General features: G+C 42.2%; 2 protein-coding genes across 3 annotated transcripts; both read left to right on the forward strand.

Moving 5' to 3' along the window:
* Nucleotides 1–60: 60 nt before the first annotated feature.
* On the forward strand, nt 61–9,892 carry malt2 (MALT paracaspase 2). 2 transcript variants are annotated; one of them, XM_075485287.1, is made up of 17 exons: nt 61–210; nt 617–802; nt 973–1,139; nt 2,805–2,929; nt 3,125–3,281; nt 3,370–3,557; nt 5,331–5,427; nt 5,640–5,690; nt 5,924–6,019; nt 6,104–6,307; nt 6,523–6,700; nt 6,806–6,880; nt 6,962–7,089; nt 7,176–7,325; nt 7,450–7,607; nt 8,776–8,913; nt 9,211–9,892. In XM_075485287.1, exons 2-17 carry the CDS (start codon nt 666–668, stop codon nt 9,643–9,645), a joined length of 2,484 nt encoding a protein of 827 aa, XP_075341402.1. In that variant the 5' UTR covers nt 61–210; nt 617–665; the 3' UTR covers nt 9,646–9,892. The 2 variants fall into 2 exon arrangements, with proteins under 2 accessions (XP_075341402.1, XP_075341403.1); XM_075485288.1 differs by having other exon boundaries at nt 631–802.
* A 202-nt stretch (nt 9,893–10,094) lies between these two features.
* Nucleotides 10,095–20,666, forward strand: safb (scaffold attachment factor B). The gene is made up of 21 exons (XM_075485289.1): nt 10,095–10,361; nt 10,694–10,790; nt 13,910–13,974; nt 14,078–14,281; nt 14,367–14,426; nt 14,515–14,548; nt 15,355–15,781; nt 16,135–16,178; nt 16,258–16,367; nt 16,480–16,629; nt 17,279–17,367; nt 17,533–17,576; nt 17,688–17,773; nt 17,898–18,040; nt 18,221–18,320; nt 18,546–18,742; nt 18,845–19,022; nt 19,266–19,339; nt 19,446–19,504; nt 19,629–19,686; nt 19,794–20,666. Exons 1-21 carry the CDS (start codon nt 10,209–10,211, stop codon nt 19,912–19,914), a joined length of 2,493 nt encoding a protein of 830 aa, XP_075341404.1. The 5' UTR covers nt 10,095–10,208; the 3' UTR covers nt 19,915–20,666.
* Nucleotides 20,667–21,734: the final 1,068 nt, after the last annotated feature.

Below are 21,734 nucleotides of genomic sequence, written 5' to 3' on the forward strand. Positions count from 1 at the left end.
AGCGGTGTTGTCGCGACAGCGCTTCATGCAAATGTTCGTGTCTTTTAGGGATGCCAGAAATGAGGAACCGAAATGAGAAACAAATCATTTACGATTGGAAAATCGGCAGGGTCTAAATGTGTCACACATGTTCGTAACATAAAGATCGCTTGATCTAGACCTGGGATTCGAGCGCTGACGCGACCTTTTTTTTTTTTACAAAAATACTCGGTAAGTTTACTTCACGGCGTTGAGCGGTTAATGGCGGAAGCGGAGCTCAGCTCCGAGTCGAACTTCTGGTGTTTAGTTTGTTCTGACTGCAGTTTATTTCATTTTCGGATTTCGCTTTTTTTTTTTTCCCTTACAGAAGAGGCATCATTCTTTTCAATTGGTACACAGTTACAGGGAGATTTTCATAAAGATTGATGCAGGGAACCCCGAGGTCAAGTTTACAATCTGTTGTGGCGTATCAGGCCCGTGGGCGGAGAGGTGGGACGTTCATTCAACAATCACTGCGGTTGTAACTGCTATTCGCATCTCGTGTGGGAATCGTCTAGTCTAGATTTACTGCTTCTTGGTGGTGTAGGAAGGGGGGGCGCCTGACTATTGATCGCATGCTATTTTAACTTGATGGCAGTTTCTGCCCGGTAGATCCCTTTGGTTTACTGGTGGTGACAGATACAAAGATGGAGGAGAGGAAAATGAGCATTGGCACTCTCAACGGAGAATTTTTTAACAAGCTGTCAAAGATGTTGGACAACTCCACCTGCGGATGGAGGCAGTTAGCCAGCGCAGCGGCCCAGCAGCCACAATTCCTCTGCAGGTGAGACATTGAAAGCCTTGCATTTTATTCGAGCACAGTAACAAAACTGACTGAGCGTTTTAACTAAGGACCCGCTATATATCTCCGTAATGCTGTCAGGTTTGTCGGGGCCACTCCAGCTGCCCTGACATTTACTAACACTGCTGCCAATTGGACTCTTCCCCCTGCAGTGAAAAGGATTTGACCAGCTGCTCACTTCAGGTGCTGGATGCTGCCGGCAGCCCCGCGCGAGCCCTCCTGGCCTGGCTGACCGAGCGCTCGTGCTCGCTGGACTTCCTCCTGCACTGCCTGAGGAAGATTGACCACCAGGAAGCTGTGCAGTTCCTCACCACCGCGGGTAAACAGAAAGAAGGTTAAGTGTAGTCAAAATGCAAATCTATGCAGGCACGTTTTTTCAGTAAGTGACACTTAAATGCGAAATTTTTGGAACAGAGATAAACTTGAGGTGATGTATTACACTGTTACAAGTGTGTGAGACTTTTTCTGTGAGACAGTTTTATCAGTTGATTAGGCTTATATAAACGGCAGTTATTGGTATTTTCAGTATGGGAATACATTTTTTGACTAAATTGTACAACAATGTTAAATGTTTTAGCACTTAGTCACACTTACGCAAATTGAGGTTGTGTATGTGTGAATGTTAAAAGGTCAGGTCATGAACAATTTCAGGATCTTTTTCTTACTTTCTGTTTCAACTGAAACCCCATCCCTAGGTAGAACACATCAGTCATTCCTTTATTTAGGCTCAACTTTAAGCTCTGATATAAGTTGGTGGGTCAACTGGAAAGTTGTCCTTTGAGCAATCGCATGAAAAAGAAACTATCAAGACCAAAAGATTTTTTAGTTTTGCTGAACAGGTAGCCATTTTGACATGGTGATCCACGGGGACTAACGTTTGTCTGTCTATAAAAGGTGTTGTCACAAAGTGAAGCCAGTTCGCAAGTGCCTTAAAGAAGAGGACCCCTAGGGGCAGACTCCAAAACACACCTGGTTCCAACAGACTCCCACTCAAAATTATTCAGCTTCCCTCAATAGATACTAAGTCAATGAATCTGTCCCTCAAGCCTTTATGGTGTCATTAGCCAAAATTTCTCCTTATGATCAGTCTGCTGGTTGTATCTTTGAACATTATTTTATATATTTAAAGATATTGGATCCTATATATATTTTCGTCCAGACCTGTTTCAAGTATCACTCTCCATCACCACCTTGTCCATGTATCATCAAATCCGTTTGGGTTGCTACATGCACTAAAGGTATTGAGTATGGTCAAAAAAGGTCACCTCCTATCACCGTTTTTAAAAACAGTACGAGGTTAAGGAAGGATGGTTTTTTAGGACTTAAGAAAAGGCAACTGGGCTGCAATGCGAGTAGATTCTCACACACACATCATAAACTATGATGTGAACATCTAATAAGATATAACATGAAACATTCCTTCATTATTAAGGCTGGTAATGTATTGAAGAAAAGAGACAGCTCCAAAAGGGGAAGAAGGTGCAATGATGTGGTGGTTGGCACCGTTGCCTCACAGCAAGAGGGTTCCTGTTTCAAATACCGGCCTATCTGTGTGGAGTTTGCATATTTTCCCTATGTATCTGTGGATTTTCCGTGGGTACTCCAGCTTCTTCCCACTGTCCAAAGAGTGGGAGGTTAGTTTTATTGGTGTCTCTAAATTGTCCCTCGCAGTGAATGTGAGCATGCATGGTTGTTTGTCTCTGGGTGGCCTATCCAGCTTGCACCCTACCTCTTGTTCTGTATTTTCCTGTTGTAAACGCTCTCTTAGTTTCTTTGTAGACAACAGGAAGAGAAGAGTTCCCTTTATGTTAACAGCAGAAGTTATAGAGCATGTTTTTCAGATCATCAATTTAACACGTTAAATATATTTGTGTGCTTCACCACGTTCTGTGGCTACACATTTAAATATAAATACCTGAACTCTGTTCCTTCTTGTGCGTGGCTGTGATTGTTCACATTTTGTGTGTCTGTGCTCTTGTGGCAGAGCTGATCCGGATCACAGTGCAGCCGCAGTCCCAGCAGGCCATGGAGGGGAGCAGGGTTGTTCTGACCTGCAGAGCCTCTGGTCCCCCTGGTCTCAGCTATCAGTGGTTCAGAGGCAAAGATGAGGTAATTCCAACATCTTCTGTGATTTTGGAAAATATTGTCAAGATTTCAGTTTAATTCCTGGGAGGGTTCATCTTCTGCAATTATCTTGTCTTTCTGGTTAAATATTTCACTGTTGCATCTCATTGTGATTACTGTGGTGAATGTAATGAGTTAATTGGCTGTCTTTTGGATATCTTGATTATTTTCTTGCTCTAGATTTTGGATGAGGCAGGGAGTTTGCCGGAGCTCGTTCTGTGTCCTTTGGGTACAGCCCACCAGGGTCCCTACATCTGCAGGATCAGCCATGGAGAAAAATACATCTTCTCCCAATGGGCTCATGTTCGCTTGGTCCACTCTGCAGGTTCCAGTCCAGGTATCTGTCCTCCCCTCCCTGTCTTTTCTTTCCCGCTCTTTCTTGATTTCATTTGATATAATGTCTGGCTAAATCTCTGTCATTTCAGGCTGCAGCAGCAGTCTGTTTCCTGGATCAGTGAGTGGGCTGCGTATCATTCATCAGCCTCAGTCCCAGACAGCATCTGAGGGGGATACTCTGCACCTGGAGTGCAAAGCAGTGGCCAATCCCCCTGCCCAGTATGAGTGGTACCACAACAAAGTGCCTTTGCCTCAACAAAAGACATGTTCTCTCAAAGTAAGTTTATTCCCAAAGACTGTTGTAAACTATTGTGCATGAAAACCTTTAATCGAATCTTGTAAAGCAGTAAAAATGTACAACTAAGAGCGCAAACATACAGAGGCAAGAAAAGGCTTGTGAATGGTTTGGAATCAGCAAGATTTCTGACGGATCTACAAGTAAAATGTGATCTGATCTTAATCTAAATCACAACAAAGGATGATTCTGATGGACTCTTTTTAGCGTGTCTTCTCAAAAATATCATGGCCTCGTGGAAATATGAGAAGAGGAATTCATAAGTACTTAGAAAAAGGCAACCAAAGTCTAAAGAGAAACTGAGTGCGTCAAGCCCGTCTGCTTGCCCAAATTGATTTAGACACACGGCTCTGTTCATAAACGACTGCTGTGCCAAAGCTTTCCGTGCACATGTCCTTCCACTTGGAAAAACAGATCTAGGCTCATGCTGATTTGCACACAGTGTGGTGCAGAGGATGACAGCAGATTCCACACTCTTGTCTTAAAGTGTTGTTTTTTAGGACGACCTTATAAAGAAATAATCTCGAGTTGGTAATTCAAACACAAAAAAGCCACAAAAGTAAAATAAAAATTGTTGCCACATTAAGAATGGTAGCTCACACTCACCCTCCTGTTCTCTCCTATTCATGAATCCAACCTATTGTGACTGTATTAAAACAAATGAGTGTCACTATGAACGTTCTAGTCACAAGAAACTTTGGGATGTCCGTGGTGTTTTCCAATGCTAAAGGCAATAATAAAGGAAGCATTGGACTTCTCTCATAAGTATTTAGAGAATTCGACCAGGTCTTATTGTGGCTGCCTCTTTGATACTCCCCGATCATTTCACATTTCACACAGGAACCTTCCTATGTAATTATTCACAGTCCAGGGTGGTGAATGTAGTGAGCCTTTATCTTTAGCAATTCTTCAAAAGTCTTAAAGAAAATGTGACTGGATGTGTGCACATTTTCGAGGCTTGTAATTGAAACTGAGAGGCACTTTAATAATCCCAAATGGAAATTAAATTGTAGTGTATTATTTACTAAAATAAACAGTGAAATAAATATACCCAATAAAGAGGAAAATCTTGTATTTCATCCTAAAGGTATTAAATGTATGAAGTCTGGTTACTAACTAAATTCGCCGTTGGTTGATGTAAATCTGAAACCACGACTGAAGCTGTTCTCACACATTCACTGGATTCTTGAAAGGTTCCAGGGATGTTCTGGAGCAGTAGCATGTGAGAACAGAAATGTCTGCGTCATTGGCTCTGAATTTCTAGTAGAGATTTTCCACCCTGCCCCGTAGGAAAAATCCCCGGGACATCAAGACCAGCAGCAGCAGCGTCTCCTGCTGAAAGCCTTCTGCTATGATATGCTTATCTAACAGCAACTGCTTAGAAAAGTCCAGACGAAACTCGCTGCATTTTCTCCTGAAAGTCTCCTGCATTCATGTGTGAAAACAGTCTCAGTCACAACAATTCTCACAAAGAGCCGAAAAGACACATTATAGAGACACAAAGTTGGAAGAAGCATCAAAATCAAAGCCTTTAGAAATAGCAATTTAGTAAATTGTTAGCTTGAGCTTCTCTCATCCTTAGAGGGTAAAAGCATTGTTGCTCTTTTTGTTTTTATTGTTTTTTATTTATTTATTCATTTATTGACAAGGAGCGAGAAAGTGTAAAGTACACGTTAGTTATTTTCAATCAAAACTCTGTTGATTAGTAAATGGCTGTGGTCTCAGTTTACTGTATGCAGCGGATGTCTTTTATAGATCCCGTGTGTGACAACCAAACACAGAGGAGAGTACAGATGTAAGGTGTTCAATCTGTATCACCAGGCCTGGAGCAACACGGCAACAGTCGCTATTGGTGAGACCCGGAGGCTTCATTTGTCATTTTTTTATTCAGAATATAAATGTGCAAGTGAGGGGAAAAAAATCAATAATCTTCACGTTAAAGTGATTACTATGATATCAAGTGATGCAATTTTACAGACAGACATTTGTGTGATCGGTTTAAACATGAGCAGAATTTGATCTCTGCGCAATGACTAATAACTCCTGTTTTGCCCCCTTATGCAGGCCCAGGTTCAGTCACAGATGCCTCCTGGGTGAAACTGGATCGCAGTCCAGGTATTTTCCAGTTTTGGTTCTCTTTTCTGCACTTTCATTTCTGTATTTGCATTATACATTTTTGTTTGGCAGAACGGATAAGGATGTACTGCTTTGCTTTGTGTTTGAACGTTACGTTTGACGTAACCTTTACGCTGCTGCTATTTGATCAGCTGTGGATTCATCGCCTATTGGATGCAAGATAACACAACATGGGCATTTATTTCAGTTGTGTGTTTTCATAATGGTGTTAGGAGATTCACAGGAAGTCGACAGGCCAATCCCCAGACTGGAAACAAATCCACTGCGACAGATGGCCAGTCTACCCCCTTCACCCAAGAATTTCTATGGTAAGTTTTATGCAAGCAAATCTGGTACCGTATCTACAAAATGAAATTTGTCGATTTCATTTCTCCATATCTTTCTCTCCCCAGCCACAGATAAAGTTGCTCTTCTGATTGGCAACATGAACTACCACTACCACCCTCAGCTGTGCGCTCCTATCTCTGATGTCCACGAGCTGACCAACCTTATCAGACAAATGGACTTCAAGGTGGTTACTCTGCTCGACCTTAACTGGCAGGAGATGCACAGTGCTGTTACTGAGTTCCTACTGCTGCTTGACAAGGGCGTATATGGTTGGTCCTTTATCTCTTTGCGTTCGAATGTTCAAGTGAGAGCATGTTTGCCAAGTCTGTGTACGACGAGATGAAATTTAGTATGAAATTAACTGAAGGCTTATTGAAAACCGAAAAATTTGACCAGAGATGAGCTAAGACATTGAGAGGCTTACCGTGTCTGGTCATTGTATGCTTATGGTGCCATTCATACTTCTTGGTCATTGCTTTTGTAGGCCTGCTGTACTTTGCTGGTCACGGCTATGAGAACTATGGCAACAGTTTCATGGTTCCCATTGATGCGCCAAGCTCCTACACATCCGAGCACTGCTTATGTGTACAGAATATACTTACCAGGATGCAGGAGAAAGAGACGGGACTCAATGTATTCCTGCTGGACATGTGCCGCAAGAGGTATGGCTGTTTTTTTTTTTGTTTTTTTTCACATTAATGAAACCATGACGATCTCCTGTGGCTTTTTTTTTTTTTTTTTTGCTTCTCATGTTGTCTTTTTTCCAGAAACCCAAACGACAAATTAATCGTACAACCCAGAATGCTCAAAGTGACGGCAAATATCATTTTTGGTTACGCCACGTAAGTTGCTGACCCTGAACAAACTGTACCAGTTGATTTGATGTGCATACGTTATTTGATTTTGACGCCCTCTCCTTGCAGGTGTGTTGACGCTGAAGCATATGAGGTGAAGAGAGAGGACGTGTCCAACGGCATCTTCATAAGCTTTCTCAAGAAGCGAGTGTGTGAGGATGAGAAGGTCACTGTCATGCTAGACAGAGTAGCTGAAGGTAGAGCACACACTTAGCACGAGACGATTTTGCAGTACTGGTCACATCCTGCTCACTGTATGTTAAAGCTTCTTTATTTTTCCCAGACATGGGTCGTTGTGAGCTCACTCGAGGGAGGCAGGCTCTGGAGCTACGCAGCAATCTGTCTGAAAGACGTTCTCTCACTGATAAGATCCAGATGTCCGACTGTTCTACATCCCAGTCAGCTCGAAACCTGCAGTGGGCTGTTGCTCATGGTAACGTTAGACATATTCACTGAAATTATTCAACATAACAACAAAGGCTTTGAACCTTGTAGATCACATTTTTAAAAAATGTTTTGTCCTTAAGTTTCCTTAATCCACATATCTTTATTTATAGATCTACCCAAGAGCCATTGTCTCCAGTTTGACTGTGGGGTGAAGGTTCAGCTTGGGTTTGCAGCAGAATTCTCCAACATCATGGTCATATACACTCGGATACTTGAGAAACCTACAGAAATAGTTTCCTGCTCTGCCCAGCTTACCGACTTTCCTGAGGTGTGTTTGCTACTGCTGCATGAGGATGTATTCGCTCCATGTCTTATGACCTTGGGCTATTTGGTGTGATCAGGGATTTTAAGTACAGTAGTTGTTGATTTTTGGTTGTCGCAGCAACTTATCTGAAAAGTCAAACCAACTTTGGAGCAGACAGCTTTTCCAAAGTAAACTAGATTAGATGAGGGTCTTCAGTGAAGGCGATTTGGGGAATCTGCTTAAATATGACTGTAGCATTTATCAAGATTTATAAGTGTGTTGTTGATAAAAAAGCTCCAAGACGGAGCCTGGACCCGTTCTATAACCTGAAAAACCAGGTTGATCTGTATTTTAGTGAGGATCAAACTAAATCCTCGACTTAACCTACCCTAGTTTTTCTGTTGGTTCTGTCCCGTTCATATCTGATTTAAAGGGTTTTAAAACATTAACAACTTTAACTGCTCTTTGGCTAATTAAGTTGAAGATTTGCGGAAAAAAAGCTGTTTGAACAACACCATAAACTGTATATTTGAATTTTATCCTAGCCTGTCCCCGGGTCTCTGTTGTGCTGTGACTGGCTCTAAATATGAAGGAATAATATATATAAAACAGAAATGAGAGACTAGAACTGATAAGACACACAAAGTTACGGTGATGAACAGCTAAAAAAAAAAAACGACACAATTCTGACAGAATCGAATTCTCCCTCTTGTTTAGAATTGTAAAAGAAGGATTACTTGCATGTTAAATTTGACAGACACTTTTTGTTGCATCTTCTTCCTTACTGTACCTCCATTTCCACATTAGCTTCATCCAATGCCTTTTAACATAGGTATTTGTGTCTGCCCTCCCCATCATTATTCCTCCAATCATATAAAGTTGCTCATCATAGTTTCCATCAACGATATACTGAAGTCAGTAACCATGAGCACGCAGTCATCTCAGATGCCTGAATCCAGCTACATTAATCCAGTTATGGACTGGGTTCTTGGGACCAAACTACATAAAACCAGGATCAGCCAGTTAACCTTGGACCTGCTGTACGTAGAACGTGCCCCTGGAGTCCTTCAGTTTTTCAAAATGCAGACAATGTTTGAAGATGAGCTTAATTTGTTAACGGCACATAATAAAAGAACATTTGCATAAAATATGCGTGATCGGGTTTTACAATGTTTACATGGTCCTTTGACAGGATGTGGATGTTGATCTGAAAAAGAGTAATCAGCAGACTCTGCTTGAAGCCGGCAGTTTACTGTTGATTAAAGAGGAACTTTCCTCACCGGAGGGCCCCAGTCTTTACACACGCATCCGCGGCCTGCAGAGACTCACGGTCAGACGTTTTTTTCAGAATTTCTCTACAACTACTGTATATGTGCCGTGTGTAGACAATGTACAGGTGATGGACACAGTGAAGAATTAAGCTTAAGATTTGGTTAGTTTTCTAAAAATAGATGTCAGGTAAGTAATTTATTGACCTCATATAGATTTAAAGAGATTTAAGTTTCTTCCTTTTTAATATATTGTTGTCTAACAGTTAGTTAGAGATATTTCCATTGTCTGTTATGGATGAGATTTTATATTTTTCTCTAAGCTGAAAAACACTTTCTGCTCCTCTTTACCTTCATAGAGGGAGCTCACATTCACTGTCTGCCTCCATTACATCTATTCTAACATGGACGAAGAGGTACAAGAAAGGCTTCCTGTAACTGTGGGCAAACCACTGGTCTCCAAGCTCAATCTCCATGAACCACGGGCCTCTCGCAACTGCTCTGGCTCCTCATCCCTCAGCCTTGACTCCTTGAACTCTCCTGAGTGCTCCTCCTTTGCTGAGGGCTTTACCTCTGTTGGTTCTGCCTCAAATACATGGTCATATTCTGCACAAACTAGCCACAAAGTCTCCCTCACTGATTTTCAGACTTCACCCAGGACTAATGTACCAGAAGAGACTGAGTGTCCAGAATTATTTGATACCCCTCGACCTCTTGTTGCCAGCAAAAGCTTGCCCCACAGCCAAGTAAATGACACAAACTACAAATTCAGTGACAATTTCCATTCCTTCTAAGCAGCATACAGCCATCACTACATGATGACATCAGCAGCAATTTAAGTCTAAAAGTGGGGATGTGAATTGAATTCTAGTAAAGCTGGACAAAACTGATGTCTTTGTATGAGGATTGTTGAACTGATATCTTAACTATGCATTGAGTGTTTGTTTTATAAACATTATGTAAGAATTTGTAATACTGTATTATAATGAAAAAGTTATTTCACTGTGAATCAACAAAAAAAATAAAATATTTAAAGACAAAGTGTTACCTGCTTCCAGCTTTTTGTAACCTTGAATACATCTTGCAAAGTACTATGAAGGCATCATGTTTGTAGCTCTGCTGAATAAGTGTGTATTTGCTGTTTTGATGGTCTCGTTGGCCTTTGAATCTGAGCCTCTCAGTACCTGTGTAAGTCTCTGGTGTGAGTCTCTGCACATGCGCGATTACGTCAACTTGTGTCGTCCGCCATTTTGCAGTCGTTTTGCAAGCTTGCTGCTTCCATTCGTGGTGCAGTGCAAGTAATTACATTTATCACAAGGATTCTTTCGACGTTGAGAGATATTTTGCAGGCAAAACGATGTCGAACTCATCAGGAGATGTGGAGCTTCCGGAGGGCGCAGAAGTCCGCAAACTGTCGGAACTGAGAGTCATCGACTTGAAGGCCGAGTTGAAGAAACGAAACCTGGACACGACTGGCGTCAAGAGCGTGCTTTCGGAGCGTCTGAAAAAGGTCTGTATTTACTGTCAAATTTAATGCATTGAAAGATTGGAGTTATCGGTGGAGTGCGTTGCATGGCATGCTAAAGATTTACTTCCGAATTTTAATCGCTCTTTAGTGGTGCAATGTCAGTAGGGGCCATTTTCAGCTCGAAGCTAGCTGTGTTAGCTAACGAGGCCATCGAACTCAGTTGTGCGAACGGTTCGCGGACGTTTGCGTCAAACCGCTCGCTAAATGTGTGCATTTTTGTCTTAGTTTACGGCCTCGTTATTTGTGCACTTTACTCAAGCCTTTTTTTTTTTTTTTTTTAAATTATCATCTCCTGCACCATCCTCCGCTAACAGGCGATCGAGGAGGAGGGTGGAAATCCAGACGAGATCATCGTTGCTCCGGAGTCAACCGCTAAAAAAACCAACGCTACACCCAAGCGAGCCACCAAAGGTAAAATCAACACGTGATACGCAGTGGACACCACTTAGCCCCCAGTGTAAACATCTGTCTTTAATGTGTGAACGAGATGGGGTTGTAGAGTCACCTGCTGGGCAAATGACACATATGATACGATATGACCAAGGGCGTCAGTTTGGTTTTAGAAGTGGTGGGGACAAAAAACGTAATGCATTCTATGCCCCCCACGGACCACCCACCATCCAGCACATTAAAAAGTAACGCATTCTAGATCGATTCCAGCGTCATGTTTAATAAGCGGCCCTTTTTTTTGATGAACGCATACAGAGTTTATAAAATATATCCTTTAATTTCATGTTTCTATATCATTATGATATGATTCGAAAGTATGTATTTATTCATGAATTAATTACTGTTAATTAATTACGCTACTGTACTGTTTGTAAGAAAGGGGAAAAGTGCAACTGCAACTGCAGTTGTTAGTCCGGACAGACTATCAAAACAAACACAGACTTCGGCCAACGGGCCCTATAACTAAGCAGAAACCTGTAGTCTGTGGGGCTCCTCATTCCTCCTCATCGAGCCTCTCACTACCACCTTTCCATCAACTACATTTGACACTGAGCATATACAGAATGTTATTTTCAGGAGTTGCTAAAAAAAAAACAAGCAAATAACTAGCTTAACGTTTCCTTGGCTAACCTAATACTAAAATGCTAACGCTGCACACGGAGACTTCATAGCCACCATGGCAAATTATATTCATAATATTATAGTCTACACATGACAAATATTTAACACACATTTCACACACAGACAATATTTCAGATGATTTCTATGGATCGTATATGGTTTGCTTATCATTACAAAACATGAATGTGGAAGGCTATTGAGTAGCCTACTGATAAAAATAAAACGTTAGACAATTTACCTTGATAACTGTGTATATACTCCTCCACAAATAACTTGTACCCTTTCCTCAGCCTGGACTGTGGTGTTGGTGAGTGTGACTCCACGATCCTGTGTATATCCTCTAAAGTTATCCTTGGAAGAACCACCAGCGAAGTTGCAAAGAAACGCTGCATTTTTGTTTGTGTAGAAGTAGCTCTAAATGAGTTTCGCCGGGAAAGCGGTTTACCCGGGGTCCGTTTCACAAAGCAGGTTCCACCAACTCTGAGTCTATTCCTGATCTCTGAGTTGATCTACTCTGAGATAGAAAATTCTGAGTTTTCGGTTCCAGAAACGCTGATTTGAGTGAGTTTAATCAACTCTGAGTAGGACCTTGAGTTTAGCGTGTGCGCCACAACTTTAAAAAGCCAGCATCAATGGAGCCCTGATTCGACGAGTCACCATGGCAACGGGGAAGAGGAGGGGCTATGTTTTTCACCAACCTCGAATTGGAAATCTTAATGCGCTCATACGGCGAGTTTCAATACGTTTTTAGAAATAAGTGCAGTGGCTGAGGGAATCCCCGGAGGGAATCCACCCCCAAGACACGAGTGTCTTTATAAAATATAATAGGCCTATATAATTTTTTTTAAGCCAAATATTTATTTGTATTTTATGTCTTTTTTTTCTTTTGTCCCAACAAAATTCCGATGGTGCCGCTCAAAAAGATAATTGTCTGGAAATGCAAAAATCTATGCGCGGTCTGATAACCATCTCCTGAGGAATATTTATTTCTCTGCGCAATAATGCTGCACCTTCATCCACGGGATCGTTGTCAAAAGGACATGTTGGTGGAAACAGTCGCCTCCTGCTGTGCCTAATGAACTTATAGAAGTAGAAGAACTCGCTCTGCTGACTGAATGAATGAGGAAATCAAATGGCTGAAAGAGGGTGGAGACAGAGAGAAACTCAAGGTTTATTGAGTAAAAGTTTCTCTCATTTCAGGGTTAATCAACTCAGAGTTTTCACTAAACCTGCTTCGTGAAACGGACCTCTGGTGTGACGTCATTGGAATGCACCGACTCCGCTGTCATTTTACAACTTCATGTTTCTACAGTGGCTCACAGTCGGCAAATCAAACGACTAAATACCAAATTGGGGTTTTCACATGTTCGTGCGCGCCTATCGCATGATTTAGACTCGACGATTTCGGTTGAGAATGTGGGGATTTTTTTTTCGGTCGCATCAGAGCACATTTTTAAAAGTCGTGGGGACAAAATTCAAATCATAAATAGTGGGGGGGACATGTCCCCACCGTCCCCCCCGTAATCGACGCCTATGGATGTGACTCCATCTCGTGGTAGATCATCCTTGTATCGCGGCCAAAAGTACCAGTGTTATTATGTAACAGCAGGAACAGTTTGAGCTTGAACAATTTAACTTGAAAGATTCACTTAATGCCGACGCTGCTATTGTTGATAGCTTTGAATCTCTTCTCTTGTAAAGTAATGGCTTCCCCAGACTCTTTGAGCAGAATGAATTGAGTCAATAGAAGCTGAAAGCTAGTTGTATTCCGACAGTGCATATGTGATTTAAGTGTTTATAGATGATTGATCCTGTACAATTTGACCATCGGCAGTCCCATTGAATCACTCCTCCTCCTCTTTCTGGGCCACTAATCGTACTCAGTGGACCAGTTCATCAAGGCACACACCAGTTGTTTTCTTTACACCACTTTTCTTTTCCTCTGTGAATCTTACATCTTGGTGGTTTATCACCCCAGTTGTCCAGCGGTCCACCATGAAACTTCTGATTACGCGGCCGTTCTGATACTGTGTTCAGTTTGAAAAGTTACCATTTGTTGGGTGACACAGTGTAATGTTCTGTCTCATTGGACTTTAAAATAGGTGCAGACTGAGCAGAGCTGATCTATTTCAATAAAACTCTTTTAAAAGTAATGTCAAATTTAGCCTTTTTATTTGTCCTAAAAAAAAGAGACGTGTCTTTTTAAAGCAGTGTTCAGTGTTAGTCATCATTCATCCTGCTCTCTAGCTAATCTCCTATTGGAAAAGTCTGTATCGGCTTTCCGTTACTATCTGTAACATCTTGAAAATGTTTTCCCTGACATATGCATTGTTTTGAGTGATTCTACTTTTAAGAGCCCAGTGTTTTATAGTTTCGTAGGTTGCAGATAGCACACACAGGTCAGTTTTCATTGCTGCCTGCAAGATGCTCTAACTGTATCTGAATCTCATCTTCTTCAGATACAAGGCAAGAGAATGATGAGGCAGAGGAGGGTGCTATGGAGGAGGATTCCCGTGATGGACATGTAAGTTTGCAGAAATCTGTGTTTATTTTCTCCCAGGTTTAACTACTGTTGTAATAGTTTGGGGTGATATGTTAATCTTTGCTATAAATCTTTTCCTCATCAGGAGGAACTGGATGATCAGGAGAACATGCAGGACATGGACATTCTTGACATGAACGTGCTGGACGAAACGGAGAACGACAGTGGAATACCAGCCGAGGATCATATGGATGACGAGGAGAATTTTGACCGAGACGAAGATGCCTTGCTGGATGAAGAAAATGAATTCAGAGCTTTTGACTCGGAGGATGATGCGAGAGCCCTAGAGGTTAGACTGTACGCTCAAATTGCTGACTGAAATGGGTATTTTTAATCTGAAACATTTGAATTTGACTTCACTCGTGTTTTGACAGCTGGACCAATGTGAGACATTTGACAAAGATGAAGATATGACGAATTCATCGACCAAAATGGTACGTCTGCTCACAACTGGGAGTGAAGTATGTAACAAAGTGTGTCCTGCGGTTGCCTTCATTACGACATTATTATTCTTTGTTTCAGGATTCGGATGCAGGCGATGTCAAAGAACAAACAGGTACTGTAGAGAAAAGTTGATGAAAGGATCTTTTTACAGTGTTGAGCTTGGAAATGCAAACACGTTGTTTAGTTACAAGCAGATTGAGAGACTGGAAACCCAAAGGGAATTGCTGGCTTTGTGTTGAAATGAGGTTAACCATAAATGATCGTTTTTCCATCCGTTACCATTATCCGAGTGACCCTTTGTGTTCTCATGTGCTACAGTAACTGTGGTTAACGCTTTGAAGCACATGGACAGCAATTACATTTCATGGTCAGGGAGCTTTGAGCTGTTGAAGGTGAATACAGTGTTTCTAGGTTGCCACAAGAAGATCAAGTCAAAGAAGATCCCTCAAGATTTATCAGCTACCACCACTTGTTAAAGACGCCGATGCAGCAAACGGCTGGAATTGAACCTACTGGACTTGAGTTGAAGTTCTGATCAATATAAATGGACACTGGAAATGTCAAAGGCTGAAAGAAGACGGACTGCAGCGAGCCCCTTCTGCTGCGTGGCTGGTCTTGTGGCTCTCTTCAGCACTGAACTCTTTCTCTGCTTTGGATCAGGTGAATAGAGTGAAGTGGTTCAGCTTGAGAAATGAGCCAAAGTGTTAGCCCCCTTAGTTGCTTGGTTGTCATCTTGCCTTTGGGTTCTCTTCCAGTCTCTTCGTTAGGGTCTACTTCATGGTTTTAATACATAGTTTTAAGAGCACAGGCCAGTGGTCATGACGTTCCTAATCCAGGCCTTGCCAGTTCCTCGTTAACCATTGATGTGTTTCAGAAGTGATTAAACTCTGTGCCATTCTATTCCTGTTAAATCCGTAGAAAATGACAAAGTAGCCGGGTCTTGTTTATCTGAGCCACTTAAAGAAGATCCCCACGGGAGCCACGAGATGAGCCCTGAAGAAGAGCAAGCTGCCGCGGCCGGAGGGGAAGACAGTGTGTCCAACACTGGTGCCAAGTCCGACAACGCCACCTCTGGAGACGTGGAGAGCGACAGGGATGTTGTGGAGACTGGTGCCACTGAGGTTGGGGACGCACAGAACGTCCCAGAAGAGACATTTGACACTGAAAACGAAAGCTCGCAGGCTGTTAGTGTAAGCGAACAGGGCGGCATGGGTGAAACTGTTGATTCAGAAATGGGGTCTAAGAAGGGGGAGGAGGATGAGAAGACAGAAGAGAACGCTGCTGCGGATTCAGCCTCGACACTGAAAGAGTCCTCTTCTGTAGAGGGCGATGATCAGAAAAAGAGGTTTGTTGCTTTCTGTATACTAGAAACCAAAATGGTTATCTGTTGCATTGGCCCCTTTGTGCTAGCAAAATTTGGATGCTCTTTGAAGGTAAAAATGCAGTGTGCATTTGTTTCCTTTTGTTTTTTCACCTGTCGTTTCTTACACTCACCTATCCAACTTTATCCATTAAAGAGTAATGCATTGGGATTTTAAGAGGGTTTTAGTTCTTATATCTGCTGTTAAGTCATTACACTGTGGAACATGATGGGTTGGTTGCTCAAAGCACAGAAGATGACCATACAAACGTGTATCTTAGAAAGATTCCAGTTGTTCTCATTATTGTATGTTCATGGCTTTTATTCTTTTTCTCTAGCCCTGAGGAAAAAGATGCCAAGACCGAGTCTAAAGATGAAAAGGGTGAGTTAATCGGTTTCTTTTCCGTTACCGTCTCAGATTCACAAGATGAGTGCTCAATCATTTGTGTGCATGTGTGTAGCCGCTGGAAGTGGTGCTGCAGCAAGCAATAGCAGGAATCTGTGGGTCAGTGGTCTGGCTTCCACCACCAGAGCGACTGATCTGAAAACGCTCTTCAGCAAATACGGCAAGGTGAGGACTTAAAGTCATTACTTGCCAATGTCACAAGTGCTGGTGTTTGTTTGTTCAGTTTAATTCAAATGCTGCTGTTAAATGGTGTTGGACATTTTCTCAATTCCTGCAGGTTGTTGGCGCTAAAGTCGTGACCAATGCCAAGAGCCCCGGCGCTCGCTGCTACGGCTTCGTCACCATGTCGTCCACAGAGGAGGCCACCAACTGTATCAGCCACCTCCACAGGACTGAGCTGCATGGCAGGATGATCTCTGTGGAGCGGGTGAGTGCCGTCATCCAGATGGTCACCTTATTGGTCTGAGAATCTGAGCTTTTTTTTCCTGTATGAAGCCTGAACCGTGCCGGATTTAATGAAATTTAAAAAGGTCTGCTAACCTGACTGATTAAAGATGGCACTTAATACTAATCAGACCCGTACAGTAAAAAAGAAAACATTAAGAAAGCTAGATGAGTTTTCTGTGCACATGTGTAGTTCCTGGTCCTGGAAACCCCTCCATGCGTGATTTGGATGTTTCACTGCTTCAACATATCTGATTCAAACTGCTCATCATCAGGACCTGCGGAAGCCTGACAATTAATCAAATCAGCAGTGTCGGAGCAGGGAAACGGGGCAGGAGACTCCCAGAACCAGAGTGGGAAATACTGCCTTAATCAGAATGCACCGTTTGATCATTAAACACAACCAGATAAAGGAATAACATGAGGGTTTATTTCCATAAACAGCAGTTTTTCCACTGCTGAACATATCTGTATTTGTCCCATTCTTTCATCTTACCTCAAAAGACTTCCAGTATGTTGTTCAATGCAAGATTCTGTTAAATCTGAAGTTGTCCTTTTTCATTTTCTGTGTCACATTGAACCTGCTCACTCATCCCTTTATAAGTAAAAATGTTGTTATTTAAACATTTTAGGCTAAAAATGAGCCTGCTGGGAAAAAGCCAGCAGACAAGAACGACACCAAGAAGCCTGGCAGCGAGAGGAGACACTCCACCGACTCCAAGTAAGACTGAATTCAGAGTGCTTTGAAATGTCATCGTTGCATATTTGTTTGTATATTAAAACCTAAAAAGCCTTGTATACTTAAAGAGAGGTTGAGCTATCAACCTGAGAGGTGTGAACGGGCTATTTTCCAGGAGTTAACTACACTGTGTTCAAATGTTTGCAGGTCTGATGGAAAGGATGAGAAGACTGAGGGAGAAGGAAAAGATGGTAAAGGAGACTTTTTCTTTTTTATATAATTGAGTTAACTTGTAGAATTAAGGGTCACTGGCCAACCTGCTGGAGTTTTCTTACATAATTCAGCATTGTTTGTTTTTACAGGGCCAAACGAGAGGACTGTAGTTATGGACAAGTCCAAGGGAGAGCCTGTTATCAGCGTCAAAACCAAAAGCAAGAGCAGGGACAGGGTAAGTAAATGTCCACGCTGTAACAGCACGACAGTGAAGTCCCTTTAAATGCTAAATGTACTTTAAAAAAAGTCTCTTTTTGATTTTATGTTTTTCATTGTTGCTACTTGTCTTGTTTCTTCAGAGCACAAAGAGCCGCGATCGCACCTCGTCGAGTAAAGAGCGGAAAGACATCCTGACATTTGACCAGATCAAGGAGCAGAGGGAGAGGGAGAGGCAGAGGCAACGAGAGAGGGAGATCAGAGAGGTGGAGAGACGCAGATTTCCGTAAGGATCACACCATGAGGCGGCTTGAATTAAAAAGATTACCAATAGATATGTTATACAGTGGGATTCATTCAGCGACCATTCATTCGCTCGTCTTTTGTATCGGCACACATTGGATACAACAAGTTGTTTTTACAGTCACTTACTGAAGAGGCATTTATCTTTGTTCTCATATTTCAGTGATCGTGACAACCGTCCGGACCGTGAGCGCGAGCGGATCCGTCTGTTCCGTGAAAAAGAGGAAAGGAAGCACTTGATGAAGAAGAGACACTGGCTGGAGGTACAGTGAAGTTATTTCCGTCTCGCTCACATCAGGGATTCTGCCCACAGTCCTGCATCGCACTTCGTTGGGTACAAACCTTAGTTAGCTGAACAGGTGTAATGTTTTCAGTTTGTATAATGGAGATGTCTTTATTCTTTCATTGCCACTACATAGAACCATTTCAGATGTACTTTCCGCCATGAAATATCAGCTGATGGTCGTCATGATTGATTTGGTTGTCAGGCTGAGAAGCAGCGCCTCGAAGCAGACCGCATAGAGCGCCAGTTCCTGGAGCGGGAAAGGCTTCGTATAGAGTACGAGAGGCGACGCGAGCAAGAAAGAATCCTCAGGGAGCGCGACGAGCTGAGGAGGCAACAGGAGCAGCTGCGCTATGAACAGGACCGACGCCCGGTTAAAAGGCCTTATGACATGGATGGCAGGTATACAATGATACAGTGTAGAGAGAGTTAATGTGGTAATTGGTAATGATGGACAGCTCACTGAATGATCCTCATTCTGTTTTTTTCTTCTTCTCTTTATAGGAAAGATGACTGGCCTGATAAGCGCATGGCCATGGACGACCGCTACGGCCGATCAGACTTTGGTCGCCAAGATCGTTATCAGGACATTGATCACAGAGAGCGAAGCCGTTTCCAAGACAACGTGGGGCTGGACAGGCGAGACAACGCTCGTGGTATGGGCACTGACAGAGATGGACAGGTGAGCGCCGAGGTTTTCTTCCCATAGGTTCCGGTCTTTAGAATAAAACTGAAAGCAGATGACTGTGGGGTCTCTGGTTTGGTTTAGACCAACGTTAACGAATGTTCACACAGTTGTTTCTTTTCTTGTTTATTGTTGTATTGCACAGCTGGCAAAGATGCAGCTTTACGTAAATTTCAACGTTTTTTTTTTTTTTATGGGAACACGCTGAGAGTTTTACGTGTCTTGTGCCTCTTCTTGCAGCACTTCTCAGAAAGACACGGCAGAGAAGGCAGAGACTCCTGGAGTGGAGGATATGACAAGCGTATGAATCCCAGGTGAATAGCACACTGGCTTCTGGTCAAGTTTGTATACAAAGTTTTCTGACACGGATTCCTCTCTCGTAAGAGAAGGAGGTAAAAATGACTTTCTTTTTTCTTAAAGGGAGGGTGGTCGTGACTGGGACTCCAACAGGAAGATGGATGGAGACAGGCCATGGCAAGGTAGATGGGGGTTGTTTCATTTGAAGAGTTCACAACATTTTATATTGTCAAAGTATCAGCAACATGTAGCTGCAAGTGTTGTGGTCTTTGCCAACGTGCCTGATGTCTCGTTTTACAATTCCAGGCCGAGACGGTGCCATCCCAGGCCAGAGCCACATGGCACGTGGAGGAGGCATGGCAGGGTAAGCGGGTTAAATCAGATCTTTGGTATTGCCTCTTTTCTGACATGAGAGCGGCCAAAGCAGAGTTTTTACAGTTGATCATTGAGCGTCTGTTTTGTGTCTTTCAGCCGCGGAGGCTACATGAACACGGGAACGTCGCAGTCTCTCTCTGGAGCGCTGAACAGACAGAACCAGCTGATGCAGGGCGGCGGGCTGCAAGGGGGGGGTGCATTTGGTCGGCGCTACTGATCACTTTGAAGATGCGATGGTGGGACTGTTTCAGGTGGTCATTTCCAGACGTATGTGGCCATCTTGGTTTTTGTATGTTTATTTTTCTTTCTTTTTCTAAACAAGTTTTTTTTTTTTTTTTTTTTTTTACTTCAATTTTTGAAGGAAACGACTTTTCTGCTTTTTTTTTTTTTTTTGTGATGTAGTGATCTCCTGCCCTGTATTTATCATTTGGTCCCGCATCATTTGTATAACTCAGCTGTCTGTGTGCATGAATCTGCGCATGTGTTGGAGAGTTGTGTTGAAGTAATAAATTCACATGTTTATCGGACGCCCGGGTTGATGGACCTAACCTCACGGCCCCTTTCCGTATCCCAGTCTGTTGGGAGCTTTTTTTTAGAAGTTAGATGAGCATTCGTTGCATATATTTTTAGTTCAGAGCTTCAGGCTCCTGTCGATATTCATTTTAAAAATCAGACGCTCGTGTTCTGCTGCAGATAAAAGGGTTTTTAAATTAAATGTCACATGTTGATCATCTGTGTTTGTTAGACCACTTTTTTTTTTTCTTTTCCCTAATTTTCAGGTAAGATTTGTGATCAATTCTGAAATGTATGATAAGTCGAATGTGTTTTTTTTTTTTTTCAGTTTTGTGCATTAAAGTGTTTGAATGGTTATTGTTTTTCAGTTGAAAGTGTTTGGTTACTTTAATGCTCAGTTCAGCTGGTCTCATGTAAAATGCACAGGGTGAAATTACAATAAAAGATTTTTCATCATTTTTCTGTAGTTTTGGTGAGGAAAACAAAAGGCTTTCAGACTGATCAGAAATCCTAACCCTCACCTATCGAAAAAGGATGTCTTTGGCATCAGTTCGTGACCATTTTAAAGTGCAGTGTGTAAGTTGGACATCAAGAATTTCTGGCCAAGTTTTAGCTAATGAGTCATATGCTGGAAATGAAAGTATAAGCACTTAAATGTCTTATTTATGAAGATCCATCTTCGAGCAGTTCTGCTTCACTTAGGTTCATAAAAGCTAGAAACAAACGCCTTCTTTGAGGTTTAGAGAAGTTTTTCACAGAGGAAGAGGCCTCGTGTCGAGCACCGACTACCGACCACGTGGCAGCGGAACAGAATCAGTTAGCCTGGTTCTCTGCGTACATCGCAGTGACTTCTGTATTTAAAGTTTTTCCCTATATGTACTTTTCACAGAAGGGTACCACTGTCGTCAAAAAAAGACTGGCGTGCTGTGTGGAAAGGTGAATAACAGAATGTATGAATCGAGTCCAAAGCACAACGTCTCAAAGTGCTTGCGATATTTAGTACTGGGCCAAGAAAAAGCGAGGACATTTTTACTGCTGTAAAAGTGGGCAGTTCAGTTTAAAAAAAGACTTTATCTGTGTGGATATAAAGGAACAGGTGATTCTCTCATCTGTGGCGAGAAACAAGGTGAAAGGGTTCAGATTTCTGGGGAAATCACTGTGTGCCAGACCCACAGGTTTAAGAGACTGACGTGCAAAGAACCCAATAAAACATGAGAAAGTCCTGCAGACAGAAAACCAGCTCTAAACAATCCAGCAATAGCATTATTTTGCTGCACAATCACATAAGTGTAAAAGAGTATATACACAGTATGTGTGTGTGTGTATAATTTCTCAGTTTTAGAATAAGGTGGAGAAAAATGAAAGCCACCATCATTGTGATGGATTCATCTGGATGCCAACAACTATTTGTGCCTTTTGTATTTTTCTTTGTGCTATTTTCAGTCATATATATATATGTATTTATTTTTTTTCACCTCTGCTGTCAGTTCTGACTCAGTAATGACTTGCAAATATAGATCCTTC

Source organism: Odontesthes bonariensis, chromosome 15 (assembly GCF_027942865.1).
Source record: "Odontesthes bonariensis isolate fOdoBon6 chromosome 15, fOdoBon6.hap1, whole genome shotgun sequence".
NCBI classification, from domain to species: domain Eukaryota; kingdom Metazoa; phylum Chordata; class Actinopteri; order Atheriniformes; family Atherinopsidae; genus Odontesthes; species Odontesthes bonariensis.